The sequence below is a fragment of the Nannobrachium achirus genome (genome assembly GCF_963921795.1).
Source record: "Nannobrachium achirus genome assembly, chromosome: 14".
Lineage (NCBI taxonomy): Eukaryota > Metazoa > Chordata > Actinopteri > Myctophiformes > Myctophidae > Nannobrachium > Nannobrachium achirus.
The window spans coordinates 24,564,796-24,576,465 of record NC_137821.1 but is presented as its reverse complement, the minus strand read 5'-3'; the positions used below and the strand labels follow the sequence as shown (position 1 = coordinate 24,576,465).

At 42.2% G+C, this 11,670-nt stretch overlaps 1 protein-coding gene across 1 annotated transcript in view; it reads right to left on the bottom strand.

The window, feature by feature from the left end:
- Window positions 1-11,670, bottom strand: part of dnah2 (dynein, axonemal, heavy chain 2) — a gene marked incomplete at both ends in the record, with an annotated part of 552,347 nt that overhangs the window by 106,680 nt on the left and 433,997 nt on the right. The window contains 3 exon segments of the mRNA XM_080741500.1: window positions 1,101-1,240; window positions 5,410-5,542; window positions 11,401-11,540. Of these exon segments, the coding sequence (XP_080597626.1) occupies window positions 1,101-1,240; window positions 5,410-5,542; window positions 11,401-11,540 (413 nt within the window).

Below are 11,670 nucleotides of genomic sequence, written 5' to 3'. Positions count from 1 at the left end.
TTTTTATATCATTAATAGTGAAGGTTTAACCATATACCTCCTGCACATTCCTTTTTCTAACAATGTGACCAGTATATACTGGATTTAATAACGTTAATGACTGGTTTAGTCATTTAAGTGAAAGTTGCTTATAGAATAGCTTACATGTGAGTCACTCACTCCCTCTCCTGACCCTGGATAATACTTGCTAACCCTCAACAGCACGTGGGCACACGCTGGACTGAAATCAAATTAAAACAGCCTCAAATCTGGAAAGAAAAAAACAGACTGTCCTCTAATTAGCTAGTTTCCAAAGAGAAAGACTGTTTTTCTCTCCGCATTCTGATTGTTAATTTATCATAGGCCAGAATTACCTAGGGGCAGATTTTATATTACATTGCTACCGTGGGTAGATATTTAATTATGAAAACAAATTAAGAAATATAGGAGATGATGACAAGCTAAATGAAACGTGGACAAAGTTTGATAGCGTTTCTGTCAGTTGGAAAACTCATATGTCCAAAACTGTTCATTTGCAGTTCCAGTAAAAAAATATATCACAAGCTCAATGCTACTTTTGATGCTTTTGTGTGATGCTGTCGTATGATCAAGTAGGGCATACTATAAAATGTATGTGTTAACGAAAAACACAAAACGTTTATTTATACTTTCCTGCACAATGATACCGCTTGCCAAAAATAACAGATCTTCAAGCCATCACATCTCCACGCGGTATTAGCCGGACGACCAGCTTGTGTGTGTGTAGGCCAGTGATTCTCAAACGTTTTCATGTCAAGGACCCCGTAATTAATATGTATTTGGCCGTGGATCCCCCATCTGAAAATATTTTGAGCCAGGGACCTCCATACGAATAGATTTGTGCAAAACATGCCTAAATTATCCAAGATCTATACATTGTGAGCTTGTAGATCTGCTTTTTTATTGTGGAAAAATAGCAAATGTGATGTTTTGTGAGCGTGTAGATCGGCTAGTTTTGCTACTTTTGTGTGACACTGAACTATGACAAAGTAGGGCACTAAATTAAATAAAATAAAATAAATGGAGGTACAAGGTTTCTGCGTGACAAGGACAGGACAGGACAGAGTGAGAGCATGGATTACTTGTTGTATCCAGACACCAGCTCCAGGTAGCTGGTGGGGGTGACGTAGTTGTGTCTCCTCAGCTCCAGGCTCATCCTCCGGGTGGAGAGGGCCACCGCCTGGTGCACCGTCACACACATACTGGACACCTTGGTCTGGATCTGAAACACACATAGTTCCATGTTCATTCAACGAATCCATTTCATCTTTTTTTTTTCTTTTTTAACCCATTTAGGCATAGGATTATTGAATTCTTTAACTATTGAAAAATAGCAGATATACAAGCTCACAGCGCGGCACCGAGTGCCGCGCTGCGAGCTTGTAGATCTGCTATTTTTTGAAAAAGTCGTGAAAATGTGTGCAAATCTTTGAATATATGTATTTTTAAAGCGAACGTTTGTAACTCAAATTTTGCTTCTGGGGGGGGTCCCTGGAATTAGATATTTTGAGATGGGGGTCCGTGGCCAAATAAATATCATTTTGGGGGTCCTTCACATGAAATGGTTTGAGAACCACTGACATAGTAGTCTCTCAAGAACAGACTAACTGATCCAGTTAAGTGAAAAGGACCTTTTCTTTGACGATGGCTGGCCAGATTGCTGACATAGAAACATAGGTTTTTCAAAAAACCTTAGAAGGATTCAAAAGACACTTATAGAATCAGGTAAAAATTCTAATTTTCACGATCTTTCTAAAATAGCAGATCTACAAGCTCGCAGCGCGGCACTCGGTGCCGTGCTGTGAGCTTGTAGATCTGCTATTTTTCAATAGTTAAAGCATTCAAAAATGTTAGGCCTAAATGGGTTATAAAACAATCGCTTAAAGGAGTAGTTCACCACTTTTCATCCTGTCTTCATATAATAGGTCCTCACTAATGGTCATGATAAAATATCATTTTTTTTTTACTTAGTCCAAGTCTCCTAGGAGAGCTGTGGGAAGTTCAGAATCCATAGTCTTGTGACATCATCATTTTCCAAAAAAAAAAAATGTTATCAATATTTTTGAAAAAAAAAAAAAAGATTTTTATTATCGCGAGAACAATGGCTTCCACTTTAAAATTGCAACTTTTCAGGAATAGAAAGCCTGCAGTTTCTATAAGCTGGATTGGCAATCGATGGTGTCACAACACAAGACTATGGGTTTCTGACCTGCCCACAGCCCTCCTCTGAAAAAAAAAGAAAAGCTATTTTTGAGTGAGGATCAATTATATGAACATAGGTTGAAAAGTGGTGGAGTGCCCCTTTAATAATCGATCCCTATCATGGGTATGTCGATATAGGCAAAAAGATTCAACAATAGTTCATATAGTACAATTAAAAAAGTCAACCTGCAGGATCGGCTATTTTAACTACTTTTAAGACCACCCATTTTCAATATTGAACTATGTCATTAATATACATTAGAGGAGTTGTGTGGAAATTAAAAAAAAATCCCCCCCCTTCTGTGTTGCCTAGAACTGGAGGATTGATTTTGGGGTTTGTATTGCAAATCACAACTTGATGACATCACACATTGTACTTTACAATACAAACCCCAAAATCAATCCTCCAGTTCTAGGCAACACAGAAGGGGGGGGAACTTTTTTTTATTTCCACACAACTCCTCTAAGGTATATTAATGACATAATTCAATATTGAAAATGGGTGGTCTTCCCCTTTAAGTATAAGCTTAAATCACTGCACAGTGTCTATAAGTGGTTACTTAATTCGCTGATATGTTTCTTTATATAATAATTGCTAATACAATAATCTGAGAGTGTACAAATGGATTCCATTTGTACACTCTCCGAGTTGCAGACACATACGGGTCAAATTGGTCCTTAAGTATCAATAATTTAGCTGGGGACACCCTGGAATTTAATTTAAATTCACTTCAGCGCCAGGAGTTAATGAAGGGCGGTAGATAAGGAGGTATTTTGATCCTCCAGACGGCTAGACGCATAGACGATTATGCCAGAAGGGAATTGCCAGTCAAGGGGGTTACAGTTATAATTTATTCCCCCGTTGCACAATTGTGCCACCGGCCGAAATAAACAGATCAACAAGCTGGAGACACTGGGATGTACTTATACTAATGCATAAACTACACAGGTTGCAAATCAAACAGTGGAGATGATTTCTCCACATGATTTTTGAAGGGACATCCCGGACAGTTTCGATTTCGAAGTTGCTTGATTTTAACGCTCCACACGTCCCACAGTCCCAGACTCTTCTCCTCTATCTCTCAAACCGTAGAACAAACTCCCCCTTTGCATTCAGAACTGCAGACTCACTCTGCAAAATAACGTTTATCTGGAAAGATGGATGGATGGACAGTCAGACAGACAGACAGACAGACAGACAGACAGACAGACAGACAAGTGCTATAGTCTGGTTGCCCTGTTCACATTCACAAAAAGGTTCCCATAACAAATGTATGAGGTCATTAATAAGAATAAACACTCAACGAATGTGACGTGAAGTGCAGTTTTCATCTCACATTTGAAACCATGTGATGTGCAAAATGTAGGCCAAAAAAACAACCCAACAACAATAAAACAGAACATGTTTTTGTGTGGGTTTCTTTCAACAACGTTCTTTATGAATTATAGGAGAGCGAGGGAAAAAAGGACATTGGCTGGCGAAAAAAAAAAAAAATCAAACAGCCTGGCTACAGAACATTACAGGAGCATTGAAAGTACATGACCCCAGCTGTAAAAAGGTCTATCAAACCTAATGTGAAAGCAGCTCTAGTGGCTTCTAGATGTAATTAAAGTCCTGCTCACTGGACAGCGAAAATGAAAAGGTCTCTGACGTGGAAAAGCATGGCTGAAAAAAAGGAAAGAAAAGAGAGGAAAAACAGCACTGTGTCCCAATTGGACCGCTTCAGGTCGGTTCAGGTTGGTGAACGAGACCTGGGCTTCACACACACACACACACTCACACCCAGTGTTGCCAGGTCTGCTTACTACAAGTGACTTTGGGCATGTTTTCCTGTAAAGTTGCTTGTAAATATTGGTAGATTTTTTTTGGGGGGGGTAGTTTGCTTATTTGGGCTTGTTTCCTAAATGTTGTATCCACAACTTTCCAACATCCCATCGTGCATTGCGCAGAAGGTGTGCGGCAGCTTCCGGCGCCACAGCCGAGTGTGATCTTCAAGCTCACAATGGCTGCATCTGCGACACGACGAGAGCTTCTATGTCTGCTGTTAACCGGAAGTGTCCCGCAGATAATGCTACAGTAAATTATCGTGGAAACAGGTGGATAAACCTTCCATTTCATGTCAAGGACCCCCAAATTAATATGTTGGCTACAGTAGTATATCCATGGTCCATTTTTCGCTAATGTTTTTGAAATACTATCTCTACAAGCTTGTAGATAGGCTATTTTAAAATATCCAATGCAAATAATACTCATTAGTCGCTTCTTTTGGGCTTTGGTTGCTTATTTATCATGCGAAATCTGGCAACACTGCTCAGTGCTCACACCTCTGTTGTCCCATTGAAAGGCTGCTGACAATCATGAGGCAGCTAGCCTTGGGTCTTTGCCGGCCCAGCCGGTTTACAGAAAGCCTCTTAAAAGGCCACGGTACGTTAAAGGGGGTGATTTGGGGCCACTGTCTGGTGGTGGACAGTAACTAACATTGTTTTTACCTGAAAGTACTGTACTTAAGTACATTTTGGGGGAGTTTGCAAGCTTGTGACTTGAGTCAGTGAAAGTTAATGACTTTCAACTCCACAAGGAAGGGACTCTTGGGGCCCATGCAAAGTTACATAAATGCATGATGAATTACTGTCGGGTCTATTTCAAATATAGTGAAAATAGCCCATCTACAAGCTCACAACAACGTGTCGCGGTGTGAGCTTGTAGATGGGTTATTTTCATGATTTTTTAATGCACTGATATTAAAAAAAGAAGGAATATGCTTCGTAATTTGTACTTTTGAAGACATGAGTATTACTTGTGTATATCGTCTCTGTCGGGTGGAAACCTTATATGTCCAAAACTGTTATTTTTCAGGATTCAAATTCAGAAATAGCTAAAGTAGCAGATCTACACGCTCGAAACGCTTCGCTTTGCACCGCGTTTCGAGCTCGCAGATCTGCTACATTTGAGACTTTTGTATGTTTCTGCCGACAGCAACAACATACTTTGTCCACGACTGGTTTGGGAAGGGAGGGAGGAGGGAGGGGGGTCTCTCAATCAAACTGGAGGCGGAACAGGCAGTCCGTAAAATCTTGGAGACATTGGATGCATCACAGTGTTCAAGGCCTCTGGGTTAATACACGTCTCGCAATGATCGTCCTCTGTGCCGTAAACTGTGTGTGCGTGCATGCGTGTGCCTCTCTCACCCCCTCCGTGCTTCCCAGGGCCGGGTGGTGCAGGTTCCTCTGGGCCACCTCCAGCAGGGCCTCCCTGGGCCACTCCCAGAACCAGTCTATGGTGGTGCAGTGGACCAGGGCCGGGTGCTGACGGATACGGGTCCTGTTGGCACACAGCAGGCACACCTTACTTTCATAATAACACGTTTACAGATGGGAATTCAGTGTCAGGGGCGTCACAAGGGGTAGGAAAGTGGGACTGAGTTACTGGGGCCCAAGGTGGAGGGGCCCTAGTAACTTTAGCTATTGAAAAATAGCAGATATACAAGCTCACAGCGCGCTGCGAGCTTGTAGATCTGCTATTTTTGAAAAGTCGTGAAAATGTGCGCAAATCTTTGAATATATTATGTATTTTTTAAGTGAACATTTGTAACTAAAATGTTGCTTCTGGGGGGTCCCTGGAACTAAATATTTTGAGATGGGGGGTCCTTCACATGAAAAAGTTTGAGCATCACTGACATGGAAACATAGGTTTCTTGGCACACATTTTCACGATTTTTCAAAAATAGCAGATCTACAAGCTCGCAGCGCGGTGCCGCGCTGTGAGCTTGTATATCTGCTATTTTTCAATAGTTAACATTCATGGGGGGGCCAGCAGTGAATCCTTGTACCCAGGGCCCAGAATTTGGTGTGACGCCCCTGTTCAGTGTTACATACACAAAAAAACGTTAGATTGAGATGGTTGCGCTAATTGAAAAACTAATATTGTCGCAGTTGGGTCGGGTGCAAACTTCCTATCTCTGTTCTTCAACTTTTTGGATAGAAATCAGTGCTATTGATTTGGGTTTTACCGAATATTGAGCTAATGAAAAGTGCTAAAAAGCGCTTCTGACTATACCTAACTGTTGGATCCTCAAACCGAATAAAAATATAAATAAAATAAAGTGGAATAGATTATCACTTGTTTCAAAATTGAACATACGCAGGAGCTTGGAGCTTGTGTGTATCAAAACGAGTGTCTCCCTTGTTCCAGACAGTGACACAACCATAAACTGACTAGAAGGAAATAGGCCTTATGCCAGGGGTAGGCAACCTTAGGCACGGGTGCCAACATTGGCACAGGGGAGGGAGATCGATGGCACACTGGCAGAAGCGTGAGAGAGACAATTTCTGTTTTTAAAATCAAATATTTTTTAAACATGGTCAATTAAATGAAGTCACCTAATTTACAGCAAATTAAATCCTGCCCATAATTCTACCTTAATTAAAACTCTGAACTCTGACTGGGGATCGAGGGAGTCGGGGAGATTTGCTCTAAGGTTGAATATTGCTCTAAGTATAATGATCGTTATAACAATGTCCTGCCAATCAAAACATGTCAGAATTTTTGATGGTGTGTCATTAAAATTCATGTTGACATGGACCTGACTATATCTATAAAATAAAAACATGGCACGTCATTTCAAAAAGGTTGCTGACCCCTGCCTTATACAGTAACTGTTCCTCATTTAGCTGTGGGGGGCCCTGGCATTACTCTCAAGGACCCGTGGCCCCAGTTTGAGAACCAACAGCGGGACACAAACACCTCTTTAACTGAATCCAATTTAAATGCAGCACCTCTAACAAAAGACAGCCCCGTCTGGGGCCTACAGACAGCCTATTGTAGCAGGCAGTGAGCTGACATGTTTAATTGGTGTGACGCTGTGGCTTTGGCCCCGACGCTGAGACCTGCTAACACCTAGCAGTGGGCTGTCGCTCACTGGAAGGTAACCCAGTACATTTACTCAAGTACTGTACTGTGTTATTATTACTTTACTCTGGTATTTCCATTTTTCAATAAGTTACACTTGCAACCCATGACATCTCAGAGGCATTCTTTTTTTTGTTTGTTTTTAGTCCACTACAGTTTTTTTGACAGTTTTAGTTACTAGTTTAGATTAGATTATCATTACAAAAACGTACATTAACCAACTTAAGCTATTTTGAACGTATTGGATTTTCAACAATGGTCAATCTACAAGCTCACAGTGTGGCGCATCATTGCGCCACATACAGTATAGGAATATGTGGCCAAAGTGTGAAATGGACCATTATGTGCATTTCGTTGCCAATACTTTCCAACAAAGTACATTTCTGAATGTAGGAGAATAGTATATCTCTACATTGTGGTGTGTTACTGTGTTGCTACTTTTACTTAACCCATTTAGTGCTCCAGACATGAACGGGTTAAATGTCCAGCGTGCCTCTCGCAGGGCTCCATACGCGGCCAGTATCTTATTTTGAAGGCCAGAAGTCCATTGCGTAAACACTTCCGGGTTGACGTCATGACGTCATTCAACTGAAACGGTCGTCACCCCATGCCGTGTCTAAAATGGCCGATCGATGCCTTTGTTATTATGTTATTGTAGCGAGAATCTAATGCCATCCTTGGCTTTAAAAGTGTTGTTTGGAGAAAATGGACATTAAAGATGACATTCCCCGTCGGCCTCCATGTTATGGGATTACTATTTTGTGCACGTGGATCCGTGATGATGATGAATCGGCGAGGCCGATCGTGCCAGGACCTTCCGCCGGGCTATAGGGTAGGAGAACCGGCGTTACTCTATATACAGTATTTTACGCGAGTATACTCGGGATCGGCACTCTAAATACTTGAGTATTTTTCACGAGTATACTCGGGATCGGCTAGAAATGAGTTAACTTGGAACATGTGAGTAGTTCCTCCAGCCTGGCTAATTGGTGGCTGTGATAAGGGTCCCTGTAGCAGCCAGCTAGGGCTGTCGGTCACTCGCGCCTCACAGTCCACACAATGCTGATTAGCTGTGGCTAATGGTGCCTGCCAGCCCAATTAGTGCTATTATGTGTGACCAGTTCCCCGCTCAACTAATTACTGGGTGTGTGTGTACATGTGTGTGTGTGTGTGTGTGTGTGTGTGTGTGTGTGTGTGTGTGTGTGTACGTGTGTGTGTGTGTGTGTGTGTGTGTGTGTGTGTGTGTACGTGCGTCTATATGCTAAAAATGTGTACTGTACATGCGTGCACGCAGTGGTGTTGGCTAAAGACACAGGTTATGTGTAATATATGTGCCTATTGTACAGTATGTACAGTGTGCGTGCAATCCTGTGCATGCATGTGTGTATGAGTGTGCTGTGCAAGGGTGTACTGTGGTGCATATTTGTGTGGTGTACGTGTGTGTGTGTGTCTGTGTGTGTGTGTGTGTGTGTGTGTGTGTGCGTGCGTGCGTGCGTGCGTGCGTGCGTGCGTGCGACCGTGCGTGCGACCGTGCGTGCGACCGTGCGTGCGTGCGTGCTCGTGCGCCTGCGTACATGCATGTGAGTAGAAAGCATGGATAAGAAAATAGAATATGTGCGCGTATGTAAGTGTGTGTATTGTGTGTATGTAAGTGTGTGTATTGTGTGTATGTAAGTGTGTGTATTGTGTGTATGTAAGTGTGTGTATTGTGTGTATGTAAGTGTGTGTATTGTGTGTATGTACAGTAAGTGTGTGTATTGTGTGTATGTAAGTGTGTGTATTGTGTGCGCGTGTTGCATAATATCGTCTCTGTCGGGTAGAAACCTCATATGTCCAAAACTGTTACTTTTCAGGATTCAATTTAAAACATATCAAAAGTAGCAACTTGACGAACACAGATGTGCTATGCTCCTGTGTGACGTTATAGTAATAGTATGCTCAAGTAGGACATAAATTCACGAAAAAAAAACACACAAAAAGTTCAAATACGGAGATGAGAGGTTTTGGGCCAGACAGCTAGCGATACATTGAGCTAACCCAGCTGCCACTGTACAATCCAACCCTGTCATTTGTAATTAGGGTGGCACCTCGGGTCTGGAGCCGCGGCGTCACCCGGCTCACCAGACCTCATTTGAGAGCGACACGGGACGTCAGTCAGCCATTAACCCATTTAGGCCTAGAATTATTGAATGCTTTAGCTATAGAAAAATAGTAGATATACAAGCTCACAGCGCGGCACCGAGTGCCGCGCTGCGAGCTTGTAGATCTGCTATTTTTGAAAAGGTTGTGAAAATGTGTGCAAATCTTTTAATATATGTATTTTAAAGCGAACGTTTGTAACTCAAATTTTGCTCTGGGTGGTCCCTGGAACTAAATATTTTGAGATGCGGGTCCGTGGCCAAATAAATATCAGTTTGGGGGTCCTTCACATGAAAAGGTTTGAGAACCACTGACATAGTAGTCTCTGAGATAGTAGTCAAGAACAGACTAACTGAGCTCCAGTTAAGTGAAAAGGACCTTTTCTTCGAAGATGGCTAGCCAGATTGCTGACATAGAAAGGCTTTTCAAAAAACCTTAGAAGGATTCCAAAGACACTTATAGAATCGGGTCAAAATTCTAATTTTCACGATTTTTCAAAAATAGCAGATCTACAAGCTTGTGAGCTTGTATATCTGCTATTTTTCAATAGTTAAAGCATAAAATAATGATACAAAATAATATGTACCCGTTCTGAATGGGTTAACAAGCTGATTCATGGCGAGGCTTGCCGCGTCGCCGTATCGCCGTGCACACTGCGATGCAGACGAACAGCTGGCACATATTTTTTATTTTGGGTGGGGGGGGGGCAACAGGCGCCAACTTGACGCATCGATTCTACTCGAACGCGGATGGCGGCAAGGAAGTTCCGCTGGATTTGAAGCCCAGGAAGTGATTCTTTTAAGAGTGCACTTCACATTAATGGCCCAGCAGATGTCGCTATTCCGTCTCCTGCTGCTGGCCGCAGACCCGTTTAAACTCCATTCAAGTTAACGAGGCTTTGGCTGGACTTTACATTTCATTTAATTACCTTAGTAAATGCCATGATAAATATATGAATTTGTCATGGCATATAGTATTGTCTTGACTGTTCATTAGATCATGACGCAACTCCCTAATGGACCAGGCCCATTTCTGCCTACGAGATCTTCCGCCATTTATGGGGGGGGGGGGGGGGGGGACTGACCTTTTGCTTCCATCTTACAACACTCACACACATTGGTACACATCTCCAGTATCATGTGATGAAGTTATATCAGTCAGATTATTATATTCCATTCTTATTGGCTATGACAACTTGCAAAGTTTGCGGGCCCTGGGAAGGCAACCGAAGCCTGGCGGAGACCTTTTCTAGTTTATATCAGCTTTCGAGTGTAATCTGGGTGGCAGAGAATTGATATTGAAAGCTCTGTTGCTCATGTAATTGTTTGCTAGCCAGCAGTGTGTTTGGGAGCAGAGACAAACACAAAAGCAGGGAACCTAATCACACACAGTAGCGTGAATGAGTGTGAGCTGTTTACTTGCTACTTTTGTTGGTTTGGATGAGTGTGGTTCATAACAGAAAGCTACACACTGGATAACATGATGCATTAGCGGGGCAACCTTTTACACATAGTGACTGAATGGAATAAAGGGTGTGTGTGTGTGTGTGTGTGTGTGTGTGTGTGTGTGTGTGTGTGTGTGTGTGTGTGTGTGTGTGAGAGAGAGAGAGAGACACTTGAATGGAGATGTACTGTATACATGAAAGAGGTTCCATTTTCCATTAAGATCAACAGTACTAACACACAGAGAAGAGAATATACCGTAGGAATAATGTTGTGATACACAGGTACAACAACATAACAAATTCAACTTTATGAAAATATGTTTTGCACACATTTGAAAACTTGAAATGAGTGCTTTTACTTCGGGTACACATTTTAGTGTATGGGAGGGGCTTACAGTACATGTACAGTATGTTGCAACATATTTGTTTTTGTAGGCTAAATTCTGATTCTGAACTATAGGTTAGGCCTAAATGGGTTAAAGAACATTTTGAATATTTCTACATTGCATTATTGATACTTTTGCTTAAGTAAAACATCTGAGTTATTTTTCCACCACCACAAATGTTACAAGTTAAAGTCCTGTATGTGTGTGCATGTGTGTGTGTGTGTGTGTGTGTGTGTGTGTGTGTGTGTGTGTGTGTGTGTGTGTGTGTGTGTATAAGGGCAGACTGGGCAGTGCTCCAGTACCTGAAGAGGTGTCCCACAGGGCTCATGCACAGCACTAGGTGCAGATTGTTGCGGACACGTTCCATCAGGTAGCTGAACAGAGAGTCTGGAGTCTCCATCACCTTGTCTCTCCTGGCCGACTCTGACAGAGCGTTGCACACCTGCAAGTACAAGTTCAGCAACCATGAAGTCTAAGGCATTTCTCAAACTTTTTGGGGCCAAGGACCCCCAAACTGATATAAATATATATTTGGCTGCGGATCCCCAACTGAAAATGCTTTGTGCCAGACA